Genomic DNA, 17,078 nt, shown 5'->3' with positions numbered 1-17,078 from the left:
CTGTTTTATTATTTTGTCTTTGGTCACAAACCCTGCTGTTATCAGTAAATACCAGGTCCAAACACAGCAGTAAATCTTACATTTTTCTTCTTGCTAAATATTTCCAGTCACGATTTGATTGTGTCCATGTTTGTTTTGTTGTGCAACTATCTTTCAGTTTATTTAACATATGCCAATGAAAATCAAAAAAATATTAATTCTTTACTACAAATAATATTTCACAAAACATCTCTAAAAGTTAATATCATGAGACATTCAAAAAGTTTTTGATTTTATTTGAGAAGCTGTTGTCTAATAAATCTTTTCTTTATTGTTAAATTGTTATGTGTAAAAATGAACAAAAACAACAGAAAACAATATCTGACTTTAAATCAAACAATATCTAAAGTCGTGAGTATTTTATAAAATGTTATTTAACCAATTCTCAATATTAAAATATACTAAGTGGCATCAGTATGATCTGCAAATTATAAATTGACAATGCTGAAGCTGGCATCTGATTGACCAGCGTGCTAAAAGGGCATTTTGCTGCTCTGGCTCCATTTGGACCCACTACAATCAGCTCTGGTTCTACATTTACAACAGTTAGTCCCATCAAGTCTGGATCATAGCACCACAAAACAACTCTAAACACAGATTCTTAAAAGCTCAGTTTGTGAACTTTCATACTGATCTTAAAAATTCTAAATGTTGCAATTCTTTTCTTTATATTAATTTAAATCAGATCAGTTTAAACTAGAGATACACTGTAAATGAGCCAATGAAGAAAAACCTTCATACATCCATGTGATGGAGACCTCTTAGAGTTTATGAAACAATCAGGCTAATTTTGATCAACGTGTAAAGAAATTAAGTTGATTTAAAACTTTTTCACAGAGCTGTACCTGTCAGGTATATAACAGGTAAAAAAGACAAAATAAAAAGTCTTGTCAATAACCTCTTCTAGTTTGTAGTTTACAGATTGAACAGAGTTCAGCAGGAGGCATGTGAAGAACACTACCAAACCTGGCAACCCATTCAGGCAAAGTATGCATATAGGAAAATATTAATGCAGACTAAGAGGAGAGCATTGGCACAACAGAACCTGGACCAGAACACACTCTCCCGAATCGTGGGAACTCTGGCAGTCTGCTCTGAGCCCCGCATCGCTGAGAGGCACAATCCTGCTCCCTGTCCGCACATCGCCCGGCGAGCCTGTTCAGGTCCTGCATCACACACACACACACGTAACCACATGGTTACATATGTGACGCTGAAAATGATAGCTGAAATATTCTCACACTCTTACCCTGCGAGTTACGGTGGCTGACAGAGGACACTTTCTGGAGAGGAATCTCTCTTTCTGGCTCCTCAATTATTGTCCACCAGGTCAGGTTGCACACCTGGGAAAGGTGAAATACAAAGAAAAAGGTTTGAATTAATGTAACCTGTCCAAGTCTCTTTACCTTGCATATGCATGAAAGACTTTAGCAGCACATCTTCATGATGATGCATTCGCCCCCATGGATGGAGCTTTTGAGCTTCTGCATGACGAGAAACTGTTTACTTGTGAGCTATGTGGACGAAATCTCTCAAACGTCTCTGAGCTGAATCGCCACATCTTACGTCATGGAGTATAAAGTTTCCCCATTGTTTTCTCTGATATAAGTATTTCACTGTTCTCTTTCTTCTCAAACTGTTCCCACTGTTATGATTATTCAGCTCCTTTACAATTGTAAATACAATTATAAATTGTATTTACAATTTGGGTTTGTATAAAAACCAAACAAACAACTGACAGGTTGGATTTATGAAGCTCGTGTAAACTAGAAATAATTTTCCTCACTAATGTTAAAACACTAAACCTGGCAAAAACTGGCAGATACCCTAACTCAGTGGTTCCCAAAGATTCTCTGGGCCCCCCTATGGATTACAATAAAACCCCCCCAAATGAGAAAAAAAAAATAAATCAACTGGGTACACACATGGTTCAACCAGACAGAAACCTTTACACACATTATGTTTTCAAACTCCCCTGAAGTGTATTTTACACTTCAGGTTGCAACAAAACAAACTACAAACCATCTTTACAGTGAAACACTTTCTTTTCTTTTTTCGTTCATCACCACACCTCCTTGCAATGGCAATGCGCCCCCTAGGGGGCGCGCCCCACACTTTAGGATCCACTGCCCTAACTGATAACTTCAATGTATTTATGAACTTTGTGTTTTCAGGTTGGCAAGTTTCCATGAAAAGTCAAAAAAGAGAATAAGTTAGAACCCTTGACCATCATCTGTATAATTCCACTTCTGGCCCGTTATTTTATTGTTAATTGAACATTTGAACAAATTCAACTATTTCTTTAGATTGAAAAATGCAGACTGGAGAGGGTTTATCTGTCAGCATGTGAGGACTTGTAGGTCAGCATGCCTGATTCTCTTGCCTGTTTTTGTTTTAGTTTCCCTCCACCTGCATTCTGGTTTCATAGTTTGGTTTACTAATGTTAGGATTTCTGAAATTATTATGGAAATGTGTACACATCCACATGAACTTTTGTTGTGAGATCAAAATGTTAACATGCCAAAAGCCAAATTATAACTTATAAATTGAGGAGTGAAGTGGAAAGCCTGTGAACATCTCAGACAGGCCTCATGGTTTGCAGTTTTACTTTCAGTTTGAAACTGAAAGGTAATACTGATACACACCTCAGTATTAATTACTCTCATCCATCCTCAGTGTTCATTTGATTGCTCCATGTTCCATAACCTGCTATATGTTCTGCAGGGGTGTGGTTTACTTCTCCTTCACAGGGTGACATGCTGATGGGATCCAGCTGTTACTCATCACCACCAATCTGCAAGGTCCTTAAAGAGGAGCAGCTTCCAGGAGTCAGATGCCAGATGGCTCTGATTTTACAGTGGTACTCTCTAGCTGTCAGTGCTGTATTTCCAGTGTCCTCCTTGTAGTGATGGCCAAATGAAGCCTCATGAAGCAATGAAGCTTTCCGGTCCATTGCTTTGCCCAAAAGTTCATCACTCGATGCTTCGTTCATTTCTCACTAGTGACATCTGCTGGTGAAGCTGTGACAGCCTGTCACTCAGACAGACATATTTAAAAACAATTAGTAAATGCAATATTGTCACAAAGTTTTTGTCAATCTCACGTTTAGTAACAGGAGAGTCAATTAAATCCTATTTAACTAATCGTTTTTAGTTATTAAAATAATTTGTAGTCAGCCCTGGTATATGTTGACTGTCAGTGACTGTTTTCTTTTGTCACCGACTGATTTAACAATAGAAATTTGTTTTAATGTATTCGGAGTGCAGTGCTTGTTGGGGAATACAGTTTTCTTTGAGTTTTGATTTGCCTCCTGAAAAATTTAAATTCTTCAAAAATTCTTTTTCTTGGATTCCTAGTTGGCTCTGATCTGATCCCTTATATTTTCCCTCATCAGCCAGGATTTTACTTTTCCAACAGCTTTAAGTCTGTTTCTGCTGTGTAAGACTGATATATTTTTGCAGAACAAAGAAATAGTGGAAATTTTAAGAAGGTGAGAATTTTGGAGGTGAAAGGTTTAATTATTGTTATTTAAGAATCTTGTGAATCATCATCTCCAGTTTTCCCTGATGTCAGATTTTTTTTCTTCTTGCTGGCTCCTTTTCAATCAGGTTTATTTGTGTAGCACATTTCAGCAACGATGTAGTGTCAAAATGATTTACATAATAAAAACACATAATTATAAAGTCACAAAATATGCCATAATCAACCATTGAGAAAATTGATAACAAACATTACATTTTGATGAGTGCCTTCATCAAAATCATTAATACACATGAACTATAAAAGGCTCCTTTTATTTCGGCCACTTGTGAAGACAAATACTCCTCTGATACGATCAAGCAGCGGCTCATCACGCTTTTATTTTGAAAACCAACACGCAAAATAAAGCAGTCACGTGACCCATGCAATGCCAGGCCTCGTTTGTTGCCGGTCACGTGGTTTTCAACAAGACAACACAAGCCTCGAAGCGGGGCTTCATCGGACACGCCCCCTTATTACTCGGTACAAGCCTGAAGCCTGGCTTCAGATAGCCCATCACTACCTCCTTGTTCTGACTCCTTTTCATCTGCTCCTTCCTCTACAGTGAACCCGAGCTGAATGCTCTCTGAACCGGACTCACCTGAAGTATCTAATCCGAGCTGCTCCGTTGGGCCTTGCACCTGGGTGCATCACGCCCACCACTCAGCTGCTGCCTGTCCGCCCTCAATCACCTGCTGGAACTCCCCATCTGGAAAACCACCATACCAACTGTTGGAAACCCATGTGCTCTCCCTTGCTTACCTACCCGCAGACCGTAAGTCACCATCAGGTTACTCCGTCATTCTCTTCATTACGTCCCACTTTAACCGCTTGCCCTTTGCAGTTCCTCCGCTGGCCCGGTTCCTCCCTGCTGTCACAGATTGACGCCCCTCCACACACTCTCCAGCACATTCAGTTGCTAAATAAACTTGTTAAAACTGTTTGGGTGTCCGTAGTTGTTGATTGCCTTAGAGTCCTAGAAACCTCACATTATGACACCTGCTCCCTTTTCGTTTTCCATTTAAACCACATCTTTGCTCTGCATTTGGGTCTTTGTTTTCCAACCTAAATTAGGACAATTTAACTCTATTTACATCTTTTTATGTGTCAGTGGGTATGTTTGTGTGTAATGCACATAATTTTGATGCATCCTGCACAGTTGTGCTGTTGTAAGCTCTGTCTGTCATACTACAAATTCCCAGTCATCTCAGTTCTCCATTAGAAGGGGTTCTCTCAGCTCAGACTTATCCAGTGCTCCTATCCAGAATCTACCCAAACCTACACAGTTAGGCCGAGCCTGGCTAACTCCAGAGGAACGGCAGCGCCGTTTAGCCTCTGGCTGTTTGTCTTTACTGCGGCTCCCCTCAACATTTCATCTCAGCCTGCCCGATTCGCCCAAACACCCAGTAAGTCTGGGGGTTCTGGTGGGTGAATCTGAAGAGAATAGTTACCTCCGGTTAAATCTTCCTGCTTTTCTCACCGTTCAGCAAGCTTTGATAGGGTGTATAAGATTCTGCTCTGAACCGGAGTCTGTTTTAGTTGCGCAATATCATATCCCAGTCCAGGCTTTACCTACTCCCCTGTGGGTGGCTGCCTTAGGCGGTAGTCCCATGGCCAACATCACCCATCAACCTGATCTGTTTTCCCTGCTCGTCTCAGGCAACCACCAGGAGCTTATTCAATGCTTCGTGTTTCCTACGAAAGATGCCCCCCTGGTTCTTGGTTTCCCCTGGCTCTGCAAACACAACCCCCACATTAACTGGGCTGATGCTTGCATCGACTCATGGAGTCCTCACTGTCTAAACCAATGCCTGCAATCTGCTAAACCGGCTCACCCCTCCGAGCAACCCCAGCTGATTGGCGAACCCGATCTCACAAATATTCCTTCTGAATACCATGACCTCCATCGGGTTTACAGTAAAGATCTCGCCCAATCTATCCATCCTCATCGTCCCTATGACTGCTGTATCGACCACCTTCCGGGAGCCCCACTTCCCTCCAGCCGGTTGTTTAACATCTCAACGCAAGAGAGGGAGACACTGGAGCAGTACATTAATGACTCACTTAAGGCTGGTCTCATTCGTCAATCGTCTTCCCCCTTGGGTGCGGGATTCTTCTTCGTGTCGAAGAAGGATAACACTCTCTGGCCCTGTACTGATTATAGAGGTCTTAATCAAATCACCGGAAAGAATAAATATTCTCTCCCTTTGTTGTCCTCAGTTTTTGAACCTGTTCACAAAGCCTCCATCTTCTCCAAGCTGGATCTGCGCAATGCATATCATCTCATTCACATTCGAGAGGGTGACAAATGGAAAACTGCATTCAAAACCCACTTTGGTCATTTTGAGTATCTGGTTATGCCCTTTGGCCTCTGCAATGCCCCTGCCACCTTCCAGAATCTGGTTAATGATGTCCTGCGGGACTATCTCAATGTGTTTGTTTTTGTCTACCTTGACGACATTCTTATCTTCTCCAACAGCATGCATGAACACCGCCGGCATCTCAGATTGGTCCTCCAAAGGTTGCTGGAAAACCGACTCTTCATCAAGGCGAAGAAGTGTCAGTTTCATGTTACATCCATTACCTTTCTTGGTTTTGTGTTTGAGGGCGGACAGGTGAAGACAGACCCAGCTAAAATCAAGGCTGTTGAGGAGTGGCCGGTTCTGAACTCTAGAAAGCAACTCCAGCGCTTTCTGGGGTTCGTTAACTTTTACCGGCGGTTCATCCAAAACGTCAGTGTCATCGCAACCCTTCTCACCACTCTGACCTCCACCAAACACCCCCTCAGCTGGACCCCAGAGGCTGGACTCGTTTTGTTGAGCTAAAGAGAAGGTTTGTGGATGCTCCTATTCTCATTCACCCTGACCCTTCTGCTCAATTTACAGTGGAGGTGGATGCATCTGAAACCGGTGTGGGGGCTATCCTGTCACAGCGCTCTCCCAAAGATGGTGTTAAGAAATCTGGTATGTAAATGTGAGATCTGTCCAGGTTCATGCAGAACAACGGATCATAAAGTGCCTAGGAGATTGCTACAGCCCTGTATGTTGATTAAAAATGATTGCTCATTGTGTATTCTTTGTATGAGAATATGTTCTCTGTATTTTATTAATGTTGTAATGAGAAATTAGGATCAAATCATCTAATGTACTAATATTTTATATGATTTTAATGATTGAAGTAACTTGTATGATTAAAGTTAGTACAGAACAAGGAGAAGTATAAGGTTGGGGTGTGGAGGCTGACACATGCCGCTGTTGCAACTCGGAAAGTCCCAAAAAGGCACAAGCACATAGTTTCACCATAGGGTCATTGTGTCTCAAGTTGGAGTCTATTGCTCTCGGAAAGTCCCAAATTTCACAAGCACATTACCTCACAATCGAGTCATTGTGCCCCAACCCAAGTTGCAGATGGTCAGGTTGCGCAACCATGAAGTTGCGCACAGACTGTTCTTTGTCTTTCTCTCTCTCTCTTTCCCTCCCTCGGTGTATTCCCCGGGGAGGGAGAAAAGTATAAAAACATGAGACCGAGGGGATACGGGGTTCTTCGTCCCCGGCGCTGAGACTCGACACTAGTGCGGCAAGAAGACCAGCAGAGGACTACACCCTGGAACCAAGAAAGCCAGAAACACCGAGGATCATCTCACGCCGGACAGAGGACAAGTTCCACCGACCCAATCTCTTGGTTCCACATTGGATTTCCACACTCTGCACTCAACTCCACGATCTCAAAATACATCGCAACGGACTTGGGGAACTGAACAAAAGTCACAGGATCGACCGCGAGCTGTTCGGCTGGATGGCAGACAGTTCATTTTGTTTCAGTTCCAAAGAGGATTTATGATTCAAAGACAAAGACTCTGACCAAGGACTACAAGGATTTCTGTTGCCCTGATCCGATCCCCCCGATGAGTATGAGTTCTGCCGCACCCCAAAAAGCCTTATCTGATAGAAAGATGACAGTGTAGGGAGGTAATTAGGAAAAATTAAGTTGATTAAACTTTATTGATTTTCTTTGTATGGTAATTTTCAAATAAATTCTGTAAGCCTGTCATTTTCCCTGCTAAAGCTTGCTTAATAAATGCGTATATTCTTAAAATTCTAATTAGGTTGTGGACATTGAAATTAATTGAGTCATTTTAAATAACAGTTCCTCTATTTATAGTAAAACCAGTATACATGATTCCAGTAATGTGGTGGCTTCGGACTTTCCTTTGGTGAGTAAAATAATGGCCCTGGGACTTATATCTAGTCACTAAAATGATATCTAGCCGTTAACAAGTGCCCGTTATATTTTCAGAAAGAGAGCTACCGTTAACAGAAGTGGTTATTGAAGCTATGCAGCTGTGAGGGCTACTCAGCTGATTGTTTCTTAACTGAAAAGGGTCATAACTTCTGGATAGGAGGTAGTGAGAGCTAGACGAGTCTCTTTCGCCACCAGTTTAAACAGATTATCTCTTTAGATCGTGTTCAGGGTAAGACCCAGGTCTTAGAGATTTTCCGGACCTGTTAGACAGAGAACTGGTCAGTAGTCAGCCCGAGGAGTTGTGAGGAGAGGGCGGGGCTGGCTATTGCACAGTAACAAACAATGGCAAGCTCCACCCGTGTGCCTTCTTCTCTAGGAAGTTTACCCCCACCGAAAGTAGGTATGACATTGGTGATCCAGAGCTCCTGGCCATTAAACTGGCCCTTGAGGAGTGGAGACACTGGCTCAAAGGTACTGAGCTCCCAGTCATCATTTGGACAGACCATAAGAATCTGGCTTACCTGCAGTCTGCCAAATGCCTGGACCCACGCCAGTTCTGTTGGTCTCTTTTTTTTTTTCTTCTCCCGTTTCAACCTCAACATCACCTATCGCCCGGGTTCCAAGAATACCAAGCCAGATGCCCTCTCCAGACTGAACTCTGCAGATGACCCTTCCGAGACTCCTGGATCCATACTTCTCGCCTCCTGCACCATTGGGTCCCTCACCTGGGATGTGGAGAGAGCCATCCAGGAGGCTCTAACCACCAACCCAGACCCAGGAGGGGTTCCCCCCCAACTGGCAGTATGTTCCCGCCTCAGTCTGGGGTTGTGCCATCCATTGGGCACACTCCTCCGACTTCTCCGGCCATCCTGGTATAAGCCGTACCATCGGCTTCCTGCGCCATTACTTTTGGTGGCCCATACTCAATAAGGATACCATTGAATATGCCTCTTCTTGTTCCACTTGTGCTAGGAAAAAGACCTGACATCGCCCACCTTCAGGTCTGTTACAACCACTGTCCATTCCTAGTCATCCCTGGTCCCACATCTCCCTAGATTTTGTTACTGGTCTCCCCACATCCAAACAGAAAAATGTCATCCTCACCATTATAGACCGTTTTTCCAAGGCTTGCCATTTGGTCACCCTCACTAAACTTCCCTCAGCCACCGAGACAGCAAAACTTCTCTTTCGCCACGTTTTTCGTATTCATGCTATCCCCACAGAGATTGTCTCTGACAGGGGGCGTCAGTTCAGTTCCCAGCTGTGCCGAAACTTCTGTTCTCGGGGCCCGGCCGAGTTTGTCTTCGGGGTTTCATCCTGAAACCAATGGGCAATGTGAACGGCTTAACCAGGAACTGGAGAACACCCTGCGCTGCCTCTGTGCCTCCAATCTGACCTCTTGGAGTGTTCACTTACCATGGGCGGAGTATGCCCAAAACACGCACATATCATCTGCGACAGGGTTATCTCCATTTGAGGCGTCTCAAGAGTTCCAACCTTCCCTACTGCCTACATTCTTCCCAGATGCAGTCATTCCATCTGTCAAACATTACGTGCAGAACTACCAACGTATTTGGAACCAGACTAAGGCAGCCCTTCCACGAACGTCTGCTCAGAATAAGCGTCTGGCAGATAGAAAAAGAATTCCAGCCCCCACCTTCTCGCCCTGCCAACGTGTTTGGTTATCGTCAAAGAACTTTCCTCTAAAATTCTGTTCCCGCAAATTGTCCCCCCGTTCGTTATTGACTCTGTCCTTAGTCCTTCTGCTGTCCGCCTTAAGTTGCCCTCTCATTTCCGTGTTCACCCTGTGTTTCACGTTTCTCAGCGTCTCTAAGTCCTTTGTGCCCTCCATTCGAGCCCCTCCATTCGCCCGGGTTATTGATGGTCACCCAGTCCACACTGTTCGTTGCATTGTGGATGTGTGTCCTCGTGGACAGGATAGGCAGTACCTGGTGGACAGGGAGGGTTATGGCCCTGAGGACCGGTCCTGGGTTCCTCGGTTCTTGGTCCTGGACCTGTCCCTCATATACTCTTTTGAGCGCTCCGCAGCATCTTCCTCGGGTCGGCCGCCAGGTGGCGTCCGTTGAGGGGGGGTACTGTTGGGTTCTGCAGGGGTGTGATTTCCTTCTCCTTCACAGGGTGACATGCTGATGGGATCCAGCTGTTACTCATCACCACCAATCTGCAAGGTCCTTAAAGAGGAGCGGCTTCCAGGAGTCAGATGCCAGATGGCTCTGCTTTTACAGTGGTACTCTCTAGCTGTCAGTGCTGTATTTCCAGTGTCCTCCTTGTTCTGACTCCTTTTCATCTGCTCCTTCCTCTACAGTGAACCCGAGCTGAATGCTCTCTGAACCGGACTCACCTGAAGTATCTAATCCGAGCTGCTCCGTTGGGCCTTGCACCTGGGTGCATCACGCCCACCACTCAGCTGCTGCCTGTCCGCCCTCAATCACCTGCTGGAACTCCCCATCTGGAAAACCACCATACCAACTGTTGGAAACCCATGTGCTCTCCCCTGCTTACCTACCCGCAGACCGTAAGTCACCATCAGGTTACTCCGTCATTCTCTTCATTACGTCCCACTTTAACCGCTTGCCCTTTGCAGTTCCTCCGCTGGCCCGGTTCCTCCCTGCTGTCACAGATTGACGCCCCTCCACACACTCTCCAGCACATTCAGTTGCTAAATAAACTTGTTAAAACTGTTTGGGTGTCCGTAGTTGTTGATTGCCTTAGAGTCCTAGAAACCTCACATTATGACACCTGCTCCCTTTTCGTTTTCCATTTAAACCACATCTTTGCTCTGCATTTGGGTCTTTGTTTTCCAACCTAAATTAGGACAATTTAACTCTATTTACATCTTTTTATGTGTCAGTGGGTATGTTTGTGTGTAATGCACATAATTTTGATGCATCCTGCACAGTTGTGCTGTTGTAAGCTGCTACCTATTTGAACAGGGCAAGTTTCGAATAAATTTTAAGTTCTTGCCTAGTTAAAGTAAAACATGACTGCATGTCATATAAAGATTTAAAATGTACGAGGGGAAAACTAGAAATTAAATCTTGTTCCCCTGTAAACTGTGGACAGTTTGTTTTAATTTGTGGTTCATGGAAACGAGTCTGGGTGCTGAGCTTTTGTTTTTCTGTTATATTATTGCACTTTTTCCTTAGGCAATCATTCTTTATCATAAAACCGCTGCATAACTAAGGGAAAAGGGAGGATACATATAACTGTGGTTACAGTGTGGACAGTAGTATGGTTTGTATGTCTAAGGAGACGATAGATGCAAATATGTTTACTGTTTCTGCAAATACTGTGGTGTCACAGTTTGAATACCTGAGACTCTGCAGTAGTTTACACACATAGCATAAAAGCTGTATTAGACAGGAATGACTGTCACAAATCTGCTAAAACCTGCTAAGACAGGGCGTTGGTTCAGAAAGATGACTTTTACCTTTAAGGTTCATACACAGGTTGCTTGAGCAATGAAAGACGTAACAAATTAGGTCATGTTTTTGCAATGAAACTTCAAACAATTTACACATCCATTCCCCAGAGGATCTGATGTTTTATGCTTGCAAGAGTGCCAACCTGTTCGTGGCTGGGTGGTGGTGTGACCAATGACACCACAGCTACCACGACAGCAGTGAGTCCACAGAGCAGAATGGCGAAGTGAAGATAATGAACGCCTCGTAACACCAGGGGAGCCGAGTCCACAACGCCACATCTGGGAGGAGGGAAGGCAAATTCCAGCGCCATTCTGCACACGCCTACCACCAAACCCACCATGAGGCCCCAGAATGCACCCTGAAAAAACAGAAACCGCCCTGGTCAGGTACAGTTCTCAAGCAAAGTACCTACACCACTCAACCATTTTCTTATTTTGTCTCATTAAAACCATAAACTACAACAACAAATACACAGAATGTAGAATGCATTTTCCTTCTATGATATGTTTACTCAAACTGTGAACATCTCGTAGAACTATGAAAATAGAAAGAGTGTGGCCCCAGTGTAAGACATTGTTTTCTGCCTGGCCTGATAGGTCAGACAAGAGGCCCACCATGTTAGCCCTGCCGGAGCAGCAGAGATCCTCTGAGAGAGTCTGGTAACGGATCATGTGCCAGGTAATCATAGGCATTTGTACTCTGCAAATCTTCCCCTTTATAACTTAAACTTTTGGGCTAACATCCATCCATTTTCTGTTCACCCTTGTCCCTAATGGGGTCAGGAGGGTTACTGGTTCCTCTCCAGCTACGTTCACCATGGACAGGTCGCCAGTCTGTCGCAGGGCAACACAGAGACACACAGAGACACACAACCATTCACACACACACACTCACACCTAGGGAGAATTTAGAGTCCAATTAACCTGACAGTCATGTTTTTGGACTGTGGGAGGAAGCCGGAGAACCCGGAGAGAACCCACCATGCACAGGGAGAACATGCAAACTCCATGCAGAAAGACCCCGGGCCGGGAATCGAACCCAGGACCTTCTTGCTGCAAGGCAACTTATGAACAAATGTCTCGTCACATCATGAATCCGACAGACAAATAATAAGATCACTGTAATCCTGTTAATGTGTAAAGTATCTGCTGATTTCTCTTATTTGCTCAATGTCCAGACTGGGTGGACATTGAGGAACCAGGAATAGGAAGTAGATATATCATGTTGGGGTCTTGTTTGTTGGCAATGAAGAAAATATTGCCAGGTAACATCATCCAAGGCTGTGTTTCATCTTGTCGTTAAATAACGACAAGACGATTATGTAACACATGCTTATCATAGCGCCCAGGTGTGTTTGTGTCACAGTTTGTGTGTAATTACCCTTATGAAGCTGTATTTGCAGGCCATATTTATATGCAAGCCCAATTTTGTTCAGACAACTCAGGTGTGGGGATCAAAGTGTGTCCTTTGACCCCCATGGATCAACACTGTAGATTTTTATAGTAACACACTTAGTGTTTTTTATAAACACACGCACACCCCCACATATGAGGGGCCATTTAGGAAAAATACAATGTTTTGTCTCTCACACACCACTAAAGACTCATACACACACAAAAAAAATATTAAAATTGCACATACATACTATTAAAATGTCACAAACACATACAATTTTTCTCTAACACGCATACACAAAATACTAAAATTGCGAATATTCACTACTAAAATACCACACGCGCATGCAATCCTTTTTCTCACACACTTACATAAAAGACTAAGATTGCACATATTTTTTGAGACTCATTGTTTGTATGTGTAAAAGTTGTCACGGAAGAGGCGAAGCATAATTTGGAGATCAGATCGCGCATGCGTTGAAACCACAGTGAATTTAGCTTCAAGTTAAATATTGGTGTAAGCTGCTTTTAGCACAAGGTTGATCTGATTTATGAACGCTAATTTTGGCCAGCTGTTGTCTGTCGCTCTTTCCTCAAGCTCTCGGTGGTTCACTTGGGGTTCTAATGCCGCTTACTCCGGCTCACTGACTTAGAGGCTAAGTGAACCTCCGAGAGCTTACGGGGAGCGCAGCTTGGCGTTAGAGTAGCACAGATAAACAGAACACCGGAATTAGCTCCGCTCCCCCCTCAAACTGATTAATGAAACTCATAAAAAGAATGTTTTTCAGGAATTCTCTCTAAAATTTGAAAGTTTAAAGCAAAATACAATGTCTTTTAACGATGTCTCAGACGATATTGCGGATCACAACTCTCCCAGGTTTGCATCATCAAGAATCAAGTCTACTGAATTCTTGAGTACAAATTACCACTTTATGGACAGTGGTGACATAATAATTACTTTTAAAAAGTAACCTTAATGAGATTACTGATTACTCCTTGAAAAAGTAGCTTAGTTAGATTACTGAGTACTTGATTTAGAAAGTAACTAAGTTACATTAAAAGTAACTTTTCAAGTTACTTTCAGCAGCTGCTAACAACAAGGCTTTGCCATCTGTGAAAGTAACATTGATCTTTGCTAATTCTTAATGGCAAGTTATTTTATAATGTTAACATCAACAATGTGTCTCCACTTATAAGGTTGTTTAATGGTTACAACAGTACAAAAAAAACTTTAGTAATTTCTGCCTGTCTTTGTGTGTTCCAGTATTATCTGGAAAACTATAAATAGGAGTATAAACCCCTCTCTCCTCCCCGCCCCAGCCTCCAGGTTGTTACGGCCCTGTGTCTGCTGTCAGAGCGCAGCGCACAGCGCTACTCCTGCGGCTCTTCAACTCAGATGGCTGCACAGGTTTGTGACACTTATCTTAATATTAATAATTATAATGGCGTTTAGTAGCCCAACGTTTCTAGTTCATTTGTGGCTGTTTTCACGTTTATTGCGTTGTTCATATTAGTCTTGATGTTTGGAGTTTTCTGGAGCGTAACGCGAAGCTCGATGTAATTCAGAGGTAATATATTAACTTCCCATTAACAAAGACTCAGCGGGACAGATCACCCGGGAAATGATGGAGAAGGAGAGCCTGACTAAAACTAACAGACAAATTCTGAGGTTTATGTTATGTCTACTTTATTGCAAGCCCAAAAACCGTAAACGTATGAGAGATTGGCTTGATCTCAGGAGCTCAGTGAATTCCAGCATGGAACTGTGATAGGATGCCACTTGTGCAACAAATCCAGATGTGAATTTTTCAATCACTACAGACCTCCAAACTTCATGATGCCTTCAGATTAGCTCAAGAACAGTGTGCAAAGAGCTTCATGCAATGGGTTTCCATGGTGACCAGCTGCATCCAAGCCATTCCCAGAAAAGTTCCCAGAAACTCTTCTAGCTGCAAAGGGTGGACCAATGTCATGTTTAACCATATGGATTAGGTATGGGATGTCACATACTCTCATATGTTTAAGCCAGGTGAGCAAATACTTTTGGCAATATAATGAATCCTGATGCCACAAGTATACATGGGCCAATTCCAGCAGGAATTCCCACTCATCCATAGATTTACCATTGATGTCAACAATTAGAGTACAATATGTCACCAGCAAATCTTATTCTTATGTTCCGTTAACAGATCATAAATGAATAAGTCTTACATTAAAAAGAATTAAGGAACAACCACACATTAGACTTTCGGAAACTTCATAATAATCTTTTGGATTGTTGGAACGACAATGACGCATTGTACATAAATAAAAAAGCAAAACACTGATAAAATGTATAGTTTACTTGTTAAATTGGATAGCTAGACATGATTTATCTGAAAGTGAAATTAAAATTCTATATAATCTTAAGAATGAGCTTGATAAAATGTTAGTGAATTTAGCTAAAGGAGTGTTCATAAGGTCCAGAGCTAAATGGTTGGAAGAATGAAACTCTAGTTGCTCTTTTGCATTAGAAAAAAGAAATAGAATCCTGTCTCTTAACATTACTGGTGTTATAAGCTCAGATCCTATTGCAGTCTCCAAACTTGCTCATTTTATAGCAATTTATATTCTTCAAATGTAACTAAAGTAACTGTGGCACATTTATGAATCACATTGGGATTCCCACACCTCTGATATGGGAAGCCTTTAAAGGCACCTGTGAGACGGAGCTTTCATCTTTAGGATTCATGGAAAGTGTGTGGGAATTAATCAGTGATCATCTCTAACTAATGTTCAAAGATTGTATAAGTAAGCAAGAAATTACGTCAACCATGAAACAGGGTCTCGTACAGAAGGCTGACAAAGATCCTTTAAAAATAGAAAATTGGGGACTTGTCTGACTTTCAAATATTGATTCTAAAATGTTTGCTCCGGTGTATGCTAAGAAAAAGACTAGAGATAATAAGTGAAAACCAAAGTGGATTTTCTGGCATTGGATTTAATAGGTTATTCTTATTTTATAAACTCCAGTGCTTTGATGATTTCCCTTGACTATTATGAAGCATTTGACTAAATTCAACAAACACTACAAATTTTAGGTTTTGGAGAGTCATTTATGAAGATTAACAAAATGTTTTATAACATAAACAGCTCAATTATTTTATAGAAATTATTTTGTACAGGAAACCTTTGTCTGGAAGGTTTCCAGTATTAAGAGGTGTATGACAGGGCTGCCCAATTTCTTACTTTTTTGATTTTGATCATGGCTGAATCTGTCATGAGTGGTGTGGTAGGCATTGAGGGAAACGCAGCAGACCCAAAGTAGAAATGAAATGAGTTTAATTCAAAAACAACATCCAAAAACCAGGCAGCACTGCTGAGGAGAAACCAGGTCTCAACACAGGAAGCAACTGGCTACACAGATGGACATGAACACCCTAGCTCACACATGCGACAAGGACCCGACAGAGACGCTGAGACACAGGTGACATTAAATACACAGGAGGTAATCAGGGAATGAGACACACCTGGAAACAATAACGGGAAGGCCAGGACAACACAGAGACTCAGAAACACAGAAACTCGAAATAAACACATGGAAAAACACAGATCTTGACAGAACCTTTATTCTTAAATGTTTCCTCAGTGTGAATATTCCTAGTTTATCAAGTTTTAATAAAATAAACAGTCATGTCACGTCAACTGCCATGACAACTGTGACCAAAAGAGAAACACAGCAAGCACAGATACCCTAAGACTTAACCATTATCTATAGGGAAGTTGGTTTCAGACAGAGCTAAACACAGAAGCACTGGACCAGGAATACTTTCAACAAGGAAAAAAGCACCACACAAGTTAATGGCAATAATAGCTTCACCAGTTGTTCCATGCAGGGAAAAGAACTGCTAAACACAGAAATACTGAGCCAAGCGTAGGGATGGGCAATTATCATACGGGAATGATACTGAAGACAGTATGTTTTTTTTTTATGTCATAACACTTCTGATTTATTGGGACAAAACTCCAAAACCAAAAGTAGCAATAACAGCAAAAGTATTATTGCTACTGTTACTTTTACTAGTTTTCTACTGTTGGTTTTGTAAGAGCAGGAGCACATTAAAGTACTGAAGGAGAAAAAAACAGTAAATGAAGTTAATGACAACATCCTATCTGTATGGAACGCATGAAGGCAAGCAATAGTAGTTGCAATCTGACTTTTTATAGTAGTAATATTAGTTAGTTATATTAATTTGTGGTAGAAGTAACATTAATCTCATTTAAATTCAAATTTAAACTCAAAGCAGTATGACTGTAAGTAGCACTGTGACAGCTGTCCCTGCTGTCACACAGAAATGGTAATGGGTTTCTGTTCTTCCTTAATGTTACTTTACATATTAATTAGTGCTTAGTTTAGCTTTCTTTTGAAATTATTTTTATTAGTCTGACATTTTAGTTA

The 17,078-nt window shown here is 42.2% G+C and overlaps 1 protein-coding gene across 1 annotated transcript in view; it reads right to left on the bottom strand.

Moving 5' to 3' along the window:
• Nucleotides 1–30: 30 nt before the first annotated feature.
• Nucleotides 31–17,078, bottom strand: part of slc5a10 (solute carrier family 5 member 10) — a 53,373-nt gene continuing 36,325 nt past the window's right edge. Inside the window, exons 12-14 of the mRNA XM_044114892.1 lie at nt 11,389–11,604; nt 1,289–1,382; nt 31–1,205 (exon numbers count right to left, since the gene is read on the bottom strand). Of these exons, the coding sequence (XP_043970827.1) occupies nt 1,018–1,205; nt 1,289–1,382; nt 11,389–11,604 (498 nt within the window). The 3' untranslated portion in view covers nt 31–1,017. The remainder of the gene's footprint in view (nt 1,206–1,288; nt 1,383–11,388; nt 11,605–17,078) is intronic.

The sequence above is a fragment of the Gambusia affinis genome, linkage group LG04 (assembly GCF_019740435.1).
Source record: "Gambusia affinis linkage group LG04, SWU_Gaff_1.0, whole genome shotgun sequence".
Classification (NCBI taxonomy): Eukaryota; Metazoa; Chordata; class Actinopteri; order Cyprinodontiformes; family Poeciliidae; genus Gambusia; species Gambusia affinis.
This window is presented reverse-complemented; position numbering and strand designations above follow the sequence as displayed.